Raw genomic sequence first — 18,916 nt, 5'->3', positions numbered from 1 at the left:
CACTCATAGCCACATGTCATTAATGTCCCAACTAATTATCTTCCACTGGTGGACCATGGATTTGCACGGCAGGACTCCTCCCTCATAAATAGTCAGGAAATCTGAAGTGACCTTGATGAGCAAGTGATGGAGACAGGGCACAGAATCAAGGTCCCTGTCCTGACTCTGCTATTGGCCTCTGAACGACCCTCAGGAAGTCCCATAAAACTGCTGGGCTTCAGATTATTCAGTTCTCAAATCTGTCCTACTCAATGCTAAGAGATGGTCTGTTTTCTCATCAGTGAAGTAGAGAGTTGAATCCTGCATTCACTAAGGCTCCTTCCAGTTCTAGAACATTTGACATCTACATCATCAAGAATACTGTCGGGGGCTGGCCCCATAGCGTAGTGGTAGGGTTCATGCACTCTGCATCAGCAGCCCAGGGTTCGTGGGTTTGGATCCTGGGTGTGGGCCTACACACCGCTCATCAAGCCATGCTCTGGTGGGGTCCCACATACAAAATAGAGGAAGATTGACACAGATATTAGCTCAGGGACAATCTTCCTCAAGAAAAAGAGGAAGATTAGCAACAGATGTTAGCTCAGGGTCAATCTTCCTCACCAAAAAAATAAATAAATAAAAGAATGCTGTCAGGTGTGCATTTGACCCTGATGGAGACATGGAACTCATGTTTTCCTGACCTGCCCATGCCGTGGTGAACTTTGAACCTCACCTGTGAAAGGTATTCCATGCACAGTCAGGAGTTCAAACAAGACTATGGGGTAAACAAGGGAGCTAACGTTTATTAAGAACCTACCATATGCCGGAATCCTTTGTCCGAAATGACCTTCAAAACGAGTTTTGTTAATATAGATATACCTCGCCTCATTCTGGAAAGGATTTTTGACAGAATACAGGGATTGATGAGCAAATTTGTAAACTTGGGCTTTGTCTCTTGTACCATCAAGGAAAATATTAAATACAACAAAACAAATTGGTAGAAATTTAAAAATGTCATTTACTGATGGGAACTTATAATGACGTTAATGGAGGGAGAAAAGCTCAGCCCAAAGAAAAAGAAGGATGTGTGTCGACAAGAATACTATCAACAGGACTAATGAATTAATATGATAGTCATTATTCCCCTAAAAAGCCTTCCCTCATCACTTGATCAGTGGTAAATCTAAGGAAATCTAGGTAAAGGAAGAAGAGAGTTTGATGAGAAATTCAGCTATTTTTTATTGAAATAATTATGTGATAGCCAAAGTAAAGTCTTCTTGATGTGAAAGAATGTCAAGTTTATATTTAATCTTACTCTATGCCAAGTCTCCAAGTGATTTATCCTCCCACTTTATTAGTTTAAAACAAATATACAGTGGGCTGCCTTAAAGAATAGTGACTTGAGTATGGGAGGGCAGTGGGGGCTTCGTTTCTCCACTTTATAGAGCTTGACCCCATTTCTGAAAGCTGAAAGAAAGAGCAGGGCTGAAGTCAACCTTTGGCCGTGACCTTAACTTGCTTGTGATGATTGTTCATGAGAGCCGAGTATGTCCCACAAGTAACCTTGGGTAATTTTATAAAAATCAATCAACCATCATTATTGATACTTCCCCTCTAAAATAAATAATGAACCCAGCTTTTTACATGTAATCACCTCTTTCCATTAAACATCCCTTTCATTTCTTTTAAAGGGAAGTAAAAGAGACTTTAGCAGCTAGCTAATGTTTGCAAAGTACCTCCAAACCTGCTTTTGGCTAAGCCTACAATTAGCCATCCTCTGTAATAACCACAAAACGATTTCTTGTGTGTGTTTTAAGAAAGACAAATACCCAGTTCTAGCTATTTTCCCCCTTACAGAAAAAAATCTAGAGTCTAAACATTTTACTGTACAATAAGACTCTTCAAAAGAGCTGGCTACACCTTCTATCTTCAATTCTTTCTCTCCACTCGCTTGAACCCTGCCCCATTGGGCCTTAGTCTGATAAGTCCATTAAAACTGGTCCTGGTCACAAATGGCAACCACATTGCTGAATCCAAGCCTCAAAGCTCAGTTTTCACGTTTCCTGAGTGGCCAGCAGCATCTGACACACTCTGTCACTCCTTCTTTTTGAAACTCCTTCCCCTCCCTCACCCAGCACTGCGCCCTCTTGAGTTTCCTCCTACCTCCCCTCTTGGCATCCTGATCCCTCCTGATTGTCCCAACCACTGACACCTGGAGTGTCTCAAGACCGTCCCTCGATCATTTTTGTTATCATTCTATGAACACTGCCTTGGTTGTCTCATCTTAAGGTTTTAAACACCATCATATGCTATTTGCTGGTGAATCCCAAATTTCTACCTCCAAGGCCAGCCTCCACCCTCAGCTCAAGACTCACATACCCACCTGCCTACTCAACATCTCTATTTGATCTCATAAGCTTCTCAACTTAGCACATCCAACAAATTCATCTTGCCCCACAGTCTTCCCACTGTCCTTCCCATCTCCCTAAATGGCAACTTCATCCTCCTAGTTGCTCAGTCTGAAAACCCTAGAGTTGGCTTTCACTCCCTCTCACACCACAGCCAACCCTTCAGGAAATGTTACGCATTCTCCCTTCAAAATATCCCCATGATCCAACCACTTCTCACCACTTCCACATCTATCGCTGAGGTCTAAGTCACTCTCCTCTCACCCCTGGACTACTGTAACAACCTCTTAACTTAGCTTTCTGCTTCTGCCGTTGTCCCTGCCCCAGGGTCTAGTCTCACAACAGCATTCAATGTGACTTCTTTTCAAATGTAAACCTTATCATGTCACCTCTCCATTCAAAATTCTCCAGTGGCTCCCACCACGCTCAGAGTGAAAGTCTACCAAACCCTACAGGACTGGTCTTCTCCGGGCCACTCTCCCTGTGGCTCATGATCCTTCTGCCACCCTGACCTGCTTGCTCCCTCTGCCTCACAGCTTTTGCCCTCACTGGGTGCAAGTCCCCCAGCCACCACCAAACCCCCTACCCACCTTTCCTGCTGTGTTTTTCCTCCATGCTGCTCAGGAAATCTAACAAAAAATATAATTTGCTTACTTGACTGTTGTCCTTATAGAAATCAATGCCGTGAGAGCAAGAATCTTGGTCTATTTCATTCACAGCCATAGCCCCTGTACCTAAAACCATGCCTGGCATATGAGAATGTGGTAAGTGCTCACTAAATACTAGTTGGATAAAAAGGAGTTGAAGCTATAGGAGTGAATGGGGTCTCCCAAGGAGAACATGAAGAGTGAGAACAGAATAGAGATAAAGGGGACAAGCTGTCAAATTTTAATATTTAGAGACTATAATAAGGAGAGGAAGCAGTAAGATTCCTGAACATGGGTCAAAGAATTAGTGAATTAGGAGAAGAATCAGAAGGCTGTAAAGACACCGGCTCCAGGAAGAACTTTAAGAACCATGAAGGTAGTAGATGAAGATGGCAAACCCTCAGTGTCATTTTTGGGAGGATCTTGGGAGAAAAGGCACAGAGCAGGAGTGCCCTTGGTGAGGACGTGAATACCAGGGGATGAAATGAACCCAGGGAGAGTGATGCCAGTTTTAAGCAGAGGGGAAGCCAGAGGTGAATGGAGGCAAGACCCAGGAAGGGATCTGAACAGCCCAATGAATCAGATCAATCTATATCACCAAACCAGATAATTCATTTACTCAAAGCTTGAACTATCTAAACTTTCAGATGTAAATTATCCAATTTACTTATCTATATTGATTAACCTCCATTGAGCTCTTTGTGTCAACAGTGAGTAATTTCTTAAAAAGTTTAGCAGCCTAGGGCCAGCCCCGTGGCATAGCAGTTAAGTGCGCAGGTTCCACTTCAGCGGCCTGGGGTTCGACAGTTCGGAGTCTGGGTGTGGACATGGCACCGTTTGGCAAGCCATGCTGTGGTAGGCATCCCACATATAAAGTAGAGGAAGATGGGCACGGATGTTAGCTCAGGGCCAGTCTTCCTCAGCAAAAGGAGGAGGATTGGCAGCAGATGTTAGCTCAGGGCTAATCTTCCTCAAAAAAAAAAAAAAAAAAAAAAAGTTTAGCAGCCTATATCTGGTTACCTTTCCAGTCACTAAATAGTCAAAAAGGGGCCAGCCCAGTGGCATAGTGGTTAAGTTCACACACTCCACTTCAATGGCCCACAGTTCGTGGATTTGGATCCTGAGACAGACCTAAACACTGCTCATCAAGCCATGCTGTGGCAGCATCCCATATACAAAATAGAGGAAGACTGGCACAAATGTTAACTCAGGGCCAATCCTCCTCACCAAAAGAAAAAGAAAAAATAGTCAAAGAGACAGGAAAGCCTGTGGAATTCATTTTCCTTGGAGAATTATAGATGGTCATCCATTCAGGATGGACAGTTCCTACTCTGCCTGGATGCTGGCTGAGAGATCTGGGCATAGTTGGGGCACACTGCTGCACCATGTTGCTGTGGAGGTGGGCATCTGCAGGAGGTGAGGAAGAGGCGGGAAGAGTAGTGTTTAGGGAAGGCAGCCACAGCCTGAAGCCTGCACTGTGATGGAGATGCACACAGCTTCCTTTGTTGGCAAGATCCGGATTAGACTTGTGCCTGATCCACTGGAGCAGAGCCTGGAAGCCTTCGAGGTGGGCTTGTCCCCGGCTAGAGAGGCGGAAAATCAATTTGGCTGGCAAACGAGAACCCCCAAGAGCTCAGTGCACGCTCCATAATCCTATCCACTAGCAGCTCAGGAAATAGATGCCTGAGCCCTCACATATTCATGGGGGAGGTGAGGCATAAATCAGGCTTTAAGGATTGGGGGCGAAGGGAATGGACTCTCTGGCTGGCTACTAATTAATCAAGCATGGAACACAAAACCTAGCAACCTGGGAGCGAGCCACGCTCACTCAAGCACAGGCTCTGCTCCTGCTGCTTTTCCTGATTTTTTTTTTTCGTTTCAATTAAAATAGATATCGGATGAAATTTTCCCCTTTAGCTGATGCTGCTTATGCATCCCCCTGTTCTTCCTTTAATTAAAAAACATGCTTATTGCAATACTTGCCAGAATCACTTTAACGGTATTTTAATTGTAATGTCTCTGCCTGATTAAAAAAAGAAAATATGAACTAGAAAGTGTTTGCAAAAGCGTTCTCAGGATGCAGGAAAAGAATCACACACCTCGCCGATGGATGCCACATACTAATTCCTTAATTAACCTGGAACTGCCGTCAAACAGGCAGTGTCGAGGAAAAAACATATCTGAAATAAAACCACTGACTCAGAGCTGCGAACAATAGCAGTTGGGAGAACAAGTTTTCATCAGCTCAGATTTCCCTAGCAGGAGAGAGAACTGCATCCAACTGAAAATGCCATGCTCAGGATATGCCCATCCAATGCCCATCCAATGCGGCCAGCCTGGTTTCCACAGTTCTTTGCACAGGGTTGCATAGCCTTTGGGAAAAGACTAGTCAGGCCAGGTTAATTGGCTTCCAGGCCTGACAATTCTACATACTTCCCTTTACTGTGTTAGGTTAGTAGTTGTCAAACTCGAGCATGCACCTAAATCCCCTGGAGGTCTTAACACACACATTGGTGGGCCTCACCCCCAGAGTAGGTTAGCTGTGGGGCCCGAAAATTTGCATTTCTAGCAAATTCTCTGCTGATGCTGATGCTGCCAATCGGGGACTACACTTTGAGAACCACCACTCTAGAAAAATGAAGCGATTGCCCTAAGTGTTCATGATCTTGCGTTGTTTGCTATCATCTAAAACAGGCTGAGACATACAAGGCAGGAATTGCAGATTCATTCACCTTGTCATTGAACCAACACCTGTCATTTTCCAGCCTTTCTGCTACACGCTGAAATACAAATGTAAAAAATACAGTCTCTGCTTTCAGAAGGTTGGGGTGGTGTTTAATTGCTCCAGATGAATGGTAATACCCTGGTTTTAGTGAATTGTCCAACTTTACAGATAACTGAGAAAGAAGATAAAGATTGTTACTCAGCTTTTGCTTTCTCTATAAAATGTCAAACTCATGAAGTTAACCCCATAAATGGATTAACTCTTTGCTAATTACAGAAATGTAAACATATTTTTGGAAGAGAAACTATATGGAAATATTTAAAGGAACTCAAACACTGAGATATAAGTAAATGCCTTTGTCAGTATAGCTACTGTTATCAATTATTACTTAACTAAACCTTGGACTCCTTTCTATCTCCAGAAAATCATTACTTCCTTTTATCAACAAAGCTTCTGGCATTTAAGTGCTCACAGACCTCTGCTGTTCACGGATTTCTAAAGAGTCACTTCAGATCTTGGAAAGAAAGCTATTTGTAAGGGGAAACAGAAAAGACCAAAAAAGACCCCTGCAAACAAATAAAACCTATCTTTTCCCCAAAGTCTGTACCAGGCAGGTAAAAATTTCACTAGCTACCAAGGTGCTCATTCAAATAACTTCCTTCGTCTCTTTGTCACAGTTCAATTAGCATTGAGCCAATCACGTTTTTGACCAGCCCTGCAATTGGGTACATTTCTCTGAGCAATCTGTTACTCAAAAGGTTCCAAATATAATTATTCTCTGAATATTATAAACTTGATTTGGCTGTAGCACAATAATTTTAGAAATTAAAGATAAGTATTTCCTCATAGTATTTGTTTATTTAAAAAATAAGAATATCTCCTCCTTTTACTTGACCCCCAGGACTATTATAGTACATGGGAAATAATAGCAATGAAATGCTTAGTCTCCAATATATTTTAATCTGCACAAGAATCCCAGATACACAAGCATCCCAGATTCCTAGCTCCACTCCCAGTTTTGAAAATGGGATGTGGGAATCATTAATCAACAAATGAGGGAGAGAGGTAAGGAGACACCGAGTCCTGAAGGACCCTGGAAGCCATGTTAAGGAGTTTAGACAATGTTAAGGGCTAATGGAAAGCCAACGAAGGGTTTTAAGTAAGGAAGTTTGAAACATTTATCTTTTGTTACTGAAAGTATTATAGCTTCTGTGCTAGGAAGGGACTGGTCTTTTTCGGTAGCATTTTTCATGTTACCATATCCAAGTTGTCAAGACATAAAACTGTAAATTGTTTAATATCTATCTATCTGTCTGTCTGCCCATCTATTGAAAGCATGTCCTTTCTCACAGCATTGGCTTATCTTTCATTTAAGGCTAATCAAGTGTGTCTGGGACCGTTCTCTGGAGGTAAATAATATAAGTCATTGTCTGATTGGGAAAAATAAGGAGTTTCAGAGCCAAGTGTCCCCCACATTAAAAAGCCTTTGTCTCTGATCTCCAGATACACAAATAGTAAATGGAATTGGTCACTGTCTGGACTAATTCACTAACATTTGAGGATACCAGGAAGGGCTCTGATCATAGAGAAAGTCACAACTAACATTAATCTGCCTCTTTAGGTCAGAAATTCATTCATTAGTTCTTTCATTCAACAATTATTTGAACACCTACTACGTGCCCGGAGATATAATTGTGCTGGCAATATAAAGGTAGGCGAAAACAGAACTGGCTCCTGCTTTCTTAAGCTTATAGCCTAGACTGCACCTTACCCAAAGGTAGAGGGAAGAGAAAAACATACTCTAATATTAAATTTGTAAAGAATTGATATAAAAGTAATTCAGGTTCTTAGCTGATTAAAAATTCTATCAATGATCCACTTAGCTTTGGATATAGGCGAAGTCCTCTCTCTTTAAATAAGTAACACCAACTTGTCACCAAGAAAAGACTGACACATAGAGCCACAGCAGGTAAAGGGAATTAAGGATGGATTGTAAAAAAGTTAGATTAATTCTTTCTGATGTTGACTTATTCATCAGGCTTTTGCTTTAGATTATTGCACAGCCCAGCCCCTTCTGGGAACACCATGCTGGAAAATATGGCAAGAAAGTTGAATAACTCCCTTCTCAAACTTCCTCCACAGGGTTGCACACACAAACAGCATTAACATCCAGTAAAGGTTTATACAAGCCAGTCTTCTCCTACAAAGGGGAGGGAGTCATCATCATTTCCATTTTCTGCATTGATTTGAGGACCAGAATCTTATCCAAAGCCATAGAACAGTCTATGGCTGCCTCAAACTGGAGACCTCCAGTTTGCTGACCAAACTACAATGAATCAAGCCTGTTGCACTGTCTGTGTGTAATCATACCATCTCCTGCCTTGAAAGAGCCATGTTTCAACCAAGAGAGGAAGCAATTTAGTCGATCTCCTTTTAAACCAACTTGCAGATAAATTATTTTAAACTTACCAATTTGCAACAAATTTCACCAGCCCACAAAACCCTCTTACGTTGACCAAGACATTCTGTGGTTATGAGAGAAAGAAATATTAATGCATGATATTTCATTTTTATCAAAACTCCAGCCTGCCTTCAGGTGGATTTCCTTTCATCTAAGCTGGCCTCTTTGAAGTCTTAAAACTGGAGGCAAAGGGTAACTTCCCAGTGATTCCCATGGTCCTGATGCACAGAGAGAACACAAGTAATGTCCCAGGGAAGTCCTGTTTCATAGCATTCCCAGATCGTTGCATTGTAAAGTGTTACCTGAAGAATGCACCTACTGAAACTGAGGCTGTTTCGATGCTAAGTAGGAGGAACCAATTGTGTAATCCCTGGGATAAAAGAAAGGCTGTGCTGGGTACAGCACTTAATACATCCCTCTGAAATCCTCAAACCCTTGTCAAGGAGGAAGAAACTCTATAAAGAACCTGATAGCAGGTCAAGAGAAGATGCCCATCTCAATAAGCCAAAAATAATCATTTCTATGCTATAGAAATTCCAAGTATAATAGACTAAAGAGAACTGACTGTCCTCAAAACTGCGGACTAAAAAAAAAGTCTGGAAAAAAATGAGACCGCATTCCCAACTGTACCAGAAAAACATGCTTCCACAGAGTCAAAATAACAAGGAGAACGGAGGCAACCAAATCGATAGACTCTGCTGCATGCACCTCTGTATCCTTCCGTCTCTTGCCATAGAAAAGAAAACACTTCAATACGCCTTCTGAAGATAACAGAGGCAAAAGCAATCCAAGGTCTTTATTACCCAGCTAATTCTTTCAGTAATCCAGTTTGCTTTGTATATAGAAGCAGCTACTATCTGTAAATAAAATTGTAACTTAGACCTGATATTCAACCATCTCTTCTGTTATCCCCTTCAGCCCAAAAGAAATAGCTAACATTAATTGAGTGCTTATTCTAGACCAATCCGGGTGCTAAGGGCTTTATAAATATTCCCTCATTTAATACACAAATCTTCCATGTGAGTTGGGCAGTACATTGTAGTATTGTCACACAATAGCAAACAATAAACGTTCGTCATCGCTGCTCCTGTTGCTGTCATTATAACAGGCATAAGTCTAATGAGGAGAAATCTGAGGCTTACGAAGGCTGCTCAACTTGCCCAAGGTCACAGAGCTGGTAAGAAGCAGAGCCCAGATCTAGACTCAGTTTTTTCTGGCTCGAAAGCCTGCCAAGAATTTAACTCCTTTGGTATACACCAATAGACCAAGAAATAGAAAATCACATTAAAGGAAACCAGTGCGCTATTCAGCAGCAAAGGAGACTGGAAACAACTTTCTGCTCAAGCATCTTAAAGTGATGGCATTGTAAGTAGTAAGAAACGACAAAATGTCTTCCTTTTGAAAGTCCAACACCAAAGGAAGAGCGGTTTCTAGAGTTCATCCTCCTCTAATTGACCCTTTATTATCGGAATCTCTAGACCACGTCAAGTCAAGCTGCTTGAACACCAGAACAGAGAGAGATTCATTGCTTCATTCAGAAAATATGAACGCTTCCCCAGCTACAGACCACAAGCCCAAGATCCTTGCCCAGGATGCATAATGGCTCAGACAAGAGGGTAACATTCCTTCTTTGTTATTATGGCTCATCATAATTACTTGGAATAAAATAATAAATTTTAATTCAGCGATGCCTATGGCCGTTGGGCATCTTAACATAAAAGAACAAAAAATATAATTAACTAAATCAAGGCAATATGCCTATTTTCATCCAAGCTCATTAGTATTAATTGATTGGGTTAATTCTCTTTTGTGTTTAACAGTACCCCCTAAAAAATAATTTTTTATTAAAAAAAGGAGGGAGGGAAGAAATAGAGAGGGTAAGTAGACAAAAGTTCTGGATCTCTTGCTAATTAAAGTAAAGTGATAATAAATATAGTTGAAGTTCTTATCACAGTCACAAAATAATCTGCCATTTTTCAATAAAGTTCAGGAATCAGTGTATATAGTGTCATAAATAACAGCAAAAACACTGCCTTTGGTGCTATTTCCCAATTGCCTTTAAGAAATTTATAATCCTCTTTTCTACTTTATAAGAAAAAACATCAATTCTAGTTCATAGATGGAAATATAAGTAAGGCACAGAGAGTTTGAGCCTCTTGAGGGCCACAGGTGGAAGTGCTGGTTTTCCTGATGTAGGAGCCTGGTCCTCTTTATATTGGGACGCTGGCTTCCATCAATGGAAAAATAATATAGAGGATGCAATATTTTCATACAGTAGTTCCAAACATAGTTCTTAGGTGAGCTAGTTTCACTTTTATTTAGCACTAATCTTTTCAAAGCGTGTGCATACTGTTTGTAGAACGTATTCTTTGTAATATTGTGGAAATGGCTGAGAAAGTACTTCCACTATAATACTTCATATTTGTTTGTTAAACTCTTTTGAAGATATTCCTTTCTGGCTTGAAATTTTTTATGCTTTATCTCAGCCCACAGATGGTATCAAAAAAATAAAGAAAATGCCACTTAGCTATTTTTCTGATACCATGAATGGATATGAAAAAGAGAGAGAGTAACAGACATTGAGAGAGTGAATTCCTATTGGTGATGATGATGATGATTCAATCTTACATTTGAATACCTTTTTATATCCTTCAAGTACTTTCACGCGTATTATTGACCAAGAGGAGACATTAGAGGTTTCGAGCTATGCTATATCAAACAGATGTTTGAGATTTGGAGTTCTTTGCCAATGAAGGCATTCTTCAAAAGCCTTTTAGAAATGGAAAAATAACTTACCAATAGATTTTATGTTCCTAAAACTCATAATGATACACCTTTATATGTAAGCATGTAGATGTATATACATATATATATATGTGTGTGTGTATTTTAATGTATGTAAATTAATGTGTGTATGTGTGTACACATACACACAAATATGTGGATATTTGTACGTGTGTATATATATATATGGGCATATACATATATCAGTGAGCACAATGAAGGACAGTGAAAGTAAATTAGCTGGGGGAAAAGTGATATTTAAGACAGCAAGGGTTTAAAAATTATACTGCTTAAATTTCATTCAGGACCTGAACTCTGCATCCTTTTACTTGTCCATCTATTCAACACTCAACTCCTATTCTTTGAACCTTCATCATGTGTCAGGCACTGTCCTAGACAGTGAAGAGACAGTAGTAAATAAATTGGTGAAGTCCTTTGCCCTTTTCAGATTATTCTAACAGAGGAAACTGACTGTAAACAAACAAGTAAATTTTAATATGTCAAGTGGTGATAAGTACTATGAAGAAAAGTAAAGCAAAATAAAAGGATAGAGAATAACAGGGTACAGAGTGATTGCAATTTTAGAAAAGATGGCCAGCAAGCCCTCTCTGAAAAGTTGACATTTTCTCAGTGAGTGAAATAAGTGAGCCAGCCATGTGAACACCTGGAGGAAGAATGTTCCAGGCAAAATACATTATGTGCAAAGGCCCTGAGGTAGATGTGTGCCTAGTATATTCATAGAAAAGCTAGAGCAGAGTGAATGAGGAAGACAAGATGAATGAAAGGACCAGAGGTTTGACAATGATAAGGACTTCAGATTTTATTTCTAGTGAGATGAGAAGCCACTGGGGGGTTTTGAGGAAAGAAGTAATAAGATCTGATATATTTTTAAAGGATGTGGACAATAAACTATCAGAGGTTTATTTTAGCCTCTAGCATAAAAGTCAAATACCAATTACTTAAACACGTTAAGTCTTGTTTTTCTATCATAAAAGTAAGTCACAGGTGAGCAGTCCATGGTGCCATGCTAGTATGGCAACTCCAAAATCATCAGTGTCCTGAGTTTCTTCTATTTTTTGACTTTCCCACCCTTAATGAGTCACCTCATGGTCCAAGAAGGCAGCTGAACATGTAGCTATCACATTTACATTCCAGGAAGCAGGAAAAGAAAGAGGGGAGGACAAATAAGGCATGCCCCCTCCTAGGTCAGCTCTACTTTAGGAAATTTCCCAGAAGTCTTGCACCACACATCCCTTACGTATCATTGGCCAGCTCTTAGCCACTGGGCTATGTCTAGCTACAAAGGAGGTCAGGAAATACCATATTTTATCTGGGTACACTGCTGCCGCAAACAAAGATTAGGGTTCTGCTACTAGGGAACACAAAGAATTAGAAACACGGGAACCAAAGAAGAGGCCATTTGAAAAGGTCCCAGCCAAACACTAAGTTGATTAGGACCAGGTTGGTACTGATGGAGGCGCTGATAAATGGGACACATGTTGAAGATTCAGCCAACAAGATTCACTGATGTATTGGGCATGGGATGTGAGAAAATAAAGAAGTCCAGGATGCCTCCAAGGTTTCTGGCCTGAACTACTGGACACACACAGTTCCATTAAGTGAGATGGGTAAGTTCCTCCAATTTTGATTCAGTGTGTATATTGATATCTGCATGATCAAACATGTGTCAGACACAAATGATATGCTCTTCACCTCCTTCCGCTATCTGACTCTAATCTTACATCCTTGACACTCCAAGTACTTCAGTCTACCTTCTGCCTGCTGCCTGTATCACATATTTTAGAACTAGAAATTTTACTCTTTTCTATTTTCTATTTTTTAATCTAATGATCATGCACATCACTGACATTAAATATTATTCTTCACTTTTTCTTGTATCTCACAAAGAGTTCCTGGCCACTTAAGAAGCACTCACAAGTCATCTGTTGAATCAAATTTGATCTGTGTCCTTTCCCCGTTCTCATCCTTTCTGGAACCTATGACCCATATCTCTATGATAAAAATCTCAGAGTTTCACTGTAAGCAAGCCTGCTTCCTGTCAACAACTCCTGAATCCTATTTGTACAGAAACTGACGTACACTACTTACCCTCGCATTCCTACCAATGGGCCTACTCCCCAAGAGAAAGACGGGATCCTTCAGGTAACTCACTCTCCCTCACCACAGGATGAGGGTTTGCCCTTCCTAACCCAGCTCACTTATTCTACATAATATGAAATATTGCCTGAACCAGGAATATTAAGGAAAATCACTATTGGAAGATGATAGGTTGGGGCAAGTATTTAGTTGCTCAGATCTTGAAATCGCCAATCGTAACATGCCAAGTGTATATTCCACATGTCCTTGCCTCTCTCTTACCCTTTGCTCTCCTTTGGACGTCTCTGGCCCTATCAAGACCATTCCTCGATTGAGAATTTGTCTGGAACTAATAGGACATCCAGAGACTCAGTTGGGCTGAGTCTGAGGACTTTTAGCCAAAATCTTCTCCCAAATGGTATCAATATAAGGCAAAGACCCTTGAGAGTCTGAAGGGCATCCCGTCCTCCAGCAGAATTTGACTCCTGTGAGGAGAGTCCTGATTAAAGGCCCACAAAGAGCATCTTTTCTCTGAGCTGAGGTTTTAAGTCTGTAATTTTCCTTTGTCATTGCCAGTCCTTAGGAAGTTGATGGCTCTCAATAAGTCACTGGCTACACACATACACACACACACCCCTACACACACCCAGCAAAGACAGGTCAAGAGCCCACGCTCACAGACGATTTTTCCTAAAGGGTCCTAATTAACTGATTTATCTGAAAACTTCTCCTTGCTATTAGAGAAAAAAAAAAAAAAAAACTTCCAGAATATAGACTATAAAATGCCTAATCAGGGAAATCTGATTCTGTCTGTAAGAAACAAGCATCAAAACGGCATCAGTTTCTTCCCTTCAAAATAGTTTATTTTCCCTTATACTGCTACGCTCTTACTTTAACAAGAAGAGATGCTCCTGTAAGTGTTAAATATATTTATAGTAAAGAACAGTGTTTTAGTGAAGAGTTTTATAGACATCCATAACTACTCACATTTCCCAAGCAATTTTCATTTGCCAATGAACAGAGTCACTTTGATAACCATTCCTTATTATCTGCCCCTAGAATAGGCAGTGATTTTTATTCTCATTTAACAGATAAGGAAACAAATGCATAAAGAGGTGAAAAAACTGACTTAGTCACTCGGTGATGCGGTGGAGGAGCTGGAGTCTGAAATCTCAGTCTCTTCCAACTTCCCAGACCCTAGAGCTATGTGGCCAGCTTTGCAATAAGGAAGCCTATTTATATGACTTTCCATGGGACCAGGAAGTCAAAACCACAATAGGGCAAAAGCAGGAAGACATGGCTTTCTTGGCAGGGAATTTCAAAGGCAGCAGCAGCATTGACCGATTTGGGAGCGTTTTGCTATATTGTGGGGGCTGCCGTGGACAAGCATGACTACAAAGGGCTAGCATAAAGAAGCATGTTCTTTGAGAACACTGTTAACCTTCTTGTATTTGAAAAATTAAAATAATCAAGCTCTGTGCTTATAAGAGTCAAAAGAAAGGGCTTTCCTTTTGAACCCTCTGACCACTTCTTCCTTTCACAGTAAAATCCCAATTTGGTCCAAGAATAAATTGTCAACCAAGGGCTGGAACTTATCCAAAAAGTTCCCTCCTTCCTGTCCCCTAAAAGTGAGAGAATTATGTATAATAATGCCACCACAGATCTCCACCCTCCACAAACCTTTAACATGCAGTAAGTTGAGGATGCTCGTATTGGTGTCTAGCAGGAGCAATTGGCCCTTCTCCACCGTGACGTTGTCGCCATCTTGTGGCACTCTTTCAGGAAACCAGCTGTGAGCTCTCGACCACCTCCGGCAGAACTGAAAGGAGAAGTTGCCCTGGAAAACAGAGTTCTGTCGCTTTGTTTTGTTTTTAAAGCAAGATAGTACGGGTGATCAATCAAAATAGAAACTTCTTACACTAAAATTAATTAAAATATAATTTTAAATGTCTCATTAAGTTAGTCGCCCTCTCTTCCTCATACGACTAACTCAAAAAGGGAAAAATACTGAAGGAGCAAAGTTGTACTTGCAGACCCTCTGTGCCCGGCCTCTGGATTTCTCCAGTGACATGCTGGTAATGTTTTCTGCCCTTTTTTCCCCAAGCAGAGGCCCTCTTCTACCAAACAGATGGGGTCAATTCCATTTTTTATTTTTACAGACATGTATTGAGTCTTGGACAAAAAGTCATAAATAGCCTGGAATAGAGAGAATTAAAATGTTCCGCCTGATGGGTGGCATTTTGCTTTATGTAATTGGGATCATTTTTCACTGGCTCTACTGCCAGTGTCCCTGTTTTATAGGAACATTCCTCTTTCCAAGTGCTCAGCTCCATCCTCCCACGCTGCCTCCTTTGATATCATTGCCTGTCCCTCTGTGCTTGCTGCATCAGTGCTGAAAGCCCAGGCATAGGAGAAATGCCAGCTGACTTTGGGTGAGAGCAGGCACCTTTGAGTGAGGGGTAGGGGGCAAGCCTGAGAGGAGCCCAGAGGAGGAAGTACCCCCTCTCCATCCCGGCCTTCGGTCTCCTCACGGAACTTTTGGCTCTCCTGTTAATTTATGGTCACAATGAAGTGCATTTTTAAAAATAAGGACGTAATAATCACAGAAAGCAGTATGCAGCCCATGCAAGAGGCCGAGATCATGTCTAAATGTTTTGTGCAGTTATGGGACTATATTTATGACTGATATAATGAAATCAGAAGAAGGGAGGTGAGTCCCTCAAGGCAATACATACAACATGTATATGCCTCTCTCCACACAGTTCTTCTTCCCACCCGGATTCCAACCAAATGTGAAGCCCAAGTTCCTATAAAATAACTGCCTCTCGTGAAGTGGTAGAGGCAGATGGGAGAAGATCATTAAGAAAGGAAGGCAGGTTTATAAGACCAATAACTACGCCTGCACAGACCATAGCGCCCTGGAGCGTTTCCAAGAGAGAGTGGAAAGATGTGTTGCCAGAAGAGCCAGTAGATTTTCCAAGAGAGTGTACTGACCCCCAGCTCAATAGTGCTGCGTTCTATACCCAACCCAATCACTCACAAGTCTTTGGGATAAGGAAAAGCAGAATCTTTTCACTTCCTGCATCTACAAAGGAGAAATAAAAATCAGTGACTTGTCCCAATTTAAGAGATGGAAAGGCATAAGGCATGGTGATAAGCAGCCCCAGCACCACAAACAAAGAATGCATGGCACATGAGCATCATTGTGAGCTATATGAACCATGTCCCCATCATGACCATCCATAGACTCAAAAAGTAGGAGGGAATTTTAGATCTCTACTGATTTCATGCCAAAGCTAGGTATAAGGAAGTAAAATGACAAGAAGTGCTCCTTATAAGGCTATACATTATACATTCTTAGAATCCTTTCATTTACTCTTGTAGAAACCATAAAGAGGAAAGGGAGACAAATAGGAGAAAACCAGAGTGGAACAAAGTAGTGAGAAAGGTGGAAAAGAGTGAACCGGATGAAGATGGTAAAGACAAGTGCACAGAAGGGTGAACTTGGTTATCTGTAATGTCAGAATGGAGTTCACTATAAAAGGACATTTGAAAGAGCTGGGACTTCCAAAAGGTCAGAGATGGCAAGGACTCTAGAGGAATCCCATCTTCTCATTTTAAAGATGATGTTTCAGACAGTGTTTCTCAGCCTAGAGCTGTTTAAGGTGCAGATTCCTTCAGTGCCACCATGATGGAATCAAAAGCTCAGGAGGTGGGACCCATGGATCTGTCATTTTAATGATCTCTTCAGATGACACTTCCACGTCAAGGTTTGAGGACCAATTTAAGACAAGGGCTGGAGGGGAGGGAGATACATCTTAAAAAGGAACCAGGAAGTTTTCTTCAAACCAACCCCTGAAGCTCAGGGTCTTCAGGAAGACTAGCAAGCAGAGTAAGATGGTATGTGGATGAGCTGTGAGAAGTTTGAAGAATTCAGCTGCATAACTCTTTCTGAGACATTAACCTGGTGGTCAGATTCAGAGCCCAGCTACAGGACTACAAAGAAAAACCTCACAGAAGAAGGATCTGGAACAACTAGACATTGATTAGGCATAAGGGGTCAAAGGGAGACCATTCCGTGATATCTTCCGTTAATTCATTGGAGAACATTTTAAAACTGACAATTAGCACCCATACCTGTTATCTAGCTCTAGGTGAGCTTTAAACACTTCTCTCCTGCTCTGAAGCACTTGTGTGTATCATTAGCTGCCTTCCATGTGTTATTCATCTTGGCCTGGCCCATCAACTTTCAAAAATTGCTAAACTCAGCCCCACCCCGGCAGGAGGGAAGGTCAAATGCTGTTATCGCCTCTTTACAGTTGAGGAAGCAAAGGCTCAAAGAGTTTAAATGTTGTGTCAAAGGCCATAGGGGTGGGGACAGACTGAACTCAGGCAGAGCAAGCCCCCACTTCCGGTCTTTTCATTCACCATGGCCTCTCCTGGATCGCTGTTCACCAAGAGGTCTGCGTGGCTCACTCTTTTACATCATTCAGGTTTCTGCTCAAATAACACCTCCTTCCCTGTCTCCTTATTAAAGTAGTACCTCCGATCACTCCCTCTCCCCTAATACCAATTCATTCTGGTATTAGATCATATAATGCCTTGTGTATTCATTGTCCATTGAGCTTACTCAGATGAAAAGCAAGGATTTTTGCTTCAGTCATTGCCATATCCCCAACCCCCTAAAAAATGTGTGACACATAGTAAATGCACAGTAAAAATTGATGAAACCATTTCTTAAATGAATCATCCATCCAACTTCGTGCATGTATTTGTAGCTGTTACAGACATACACACAGACACAAGCATAAACACCTTCCTGATACAATAGGTAGACAAATAGGTGATAAGATCTAAAATACTTAAAAGTGCTAGGTCTCCTTATCCATGGGGTTTGGCCCATATCCTTTCACGCTCCTTTCTGTGTTTTCAAACTCTATTTAAACTTAAATCAAATGATGGCGAGTGTATCTAAATTAAAACTCGAGACTCAGATTCAGTCTCCCTGTGAAATATCCTATCAATTTTTTCTTTCACCTTAAGTTTCTCTATTCAGCGTGGTAGCTTTCAAATGAAAATAAATATTAAGCATTAAGTTTCAAGAAACTTAAGCTTCCCAGAGTCCAAACTTCTCTTTAGCATACAAAAGGTATCTTGAAATGTATAACTATTTATTGATGATTTAAGCTTTAGTACATGAATAACTAAATACTATACGTCTTAAAAAATCAATGCATCTTCAACTGTCTAACAGCTACCTGGGGAAGGAGAGGAGCGACGTATCTCCATGGTTGCAAGTTGCCAGTGAATTCACAATTACACGTATGCTGTCATAAGAATTTTAGCTATTCAACATTTTCATAGTGGACACACAGGTAGCATCACTCCCTACACTGACCCTGGGGCAATGCCCCATGAAACAGTGGGGATGGCTCACTTTCCCACATCTTTATCCTCCAATTCCTATCACTTTGATCCAATCAAGCAAAAAAGAATGCTGACAGCATTGATGAAAGACTTCTTGTCAATATATTTGAAAGCCTCTCAGTTGATATCAACATGGCGTTTTCAGTGAAAGCCGTGCTCTGTATCACCAACCCGGCTCATAGGCCAATGTAAGTTTTACTTCCACTGACTACAAGCTCTTTCCACTATCGTTTCCAAAGTGCTCAGCCTTTAGCTTTGGTTTCCATCTTTGAGATAAACAACCATTCATTGCCATCCTACAGGTGAAGATCATTTCCCCTGAACACGGAGGGGTGGGTGTAAAAACAGAAATTTAAGAACTACCCAGAACATGCCCTCATCTTAACAT

The 18,916-nt window shown here is 41.0% G+C and overlaps 1 protein-coding gene across 10 annotated transcripts in view; it reads right to left on the bottom strand.

Moving 5' to 3' along the window:
- The window catches only part of PKHD1 (PKHD1 ciliary IPT domain containing fibrocystin/polyductin), a 416,955-nt gene that overhangs the window by 278,055 nt on the left and 119,984 nt on the right, over positions 1–18,916 (bottom strand). For 9 of the 10 annotated variants that reach the window (XR_006532025.2, XM_044776842.2, XM_044776843.2 and 6 more), the window contains one exon: positions 14,782–14,938. Coding sequence is in view for 9 of the 10 variants with exons in the window: in XM_044776842.2 (XP_044632777.2) it covers positions 14,782–14,938 (157 nt within the window). In the remaining variant the exon portion in view is untranslated. The remainder of the gene's footprint in view (positions 1–14,781; positions 14,939–18,916) is intronic. The other variant, XM_070514775.1, reaches the window with a different exon arrangement.

This window comes from Equus asinus, chromosome 8 (assembly GCF_041296235.1).
Source record: "Equus asinus isolate D_3611 breed Donkey chromosome 8, EquAss-T2T_v2, whole genome shotgun sequence".
Taxonomy (NCBI): Eukaryota; Metazoa; Chordata; class Mammalia; order Perissodactyla; family Equidae; genus Equus; species Equus asinus.
The sequence above is the reverse complement of the archived record's forward strand: the minus strand, read 5'-3'. Positions and strand labels throughout refer to the sequence as shown.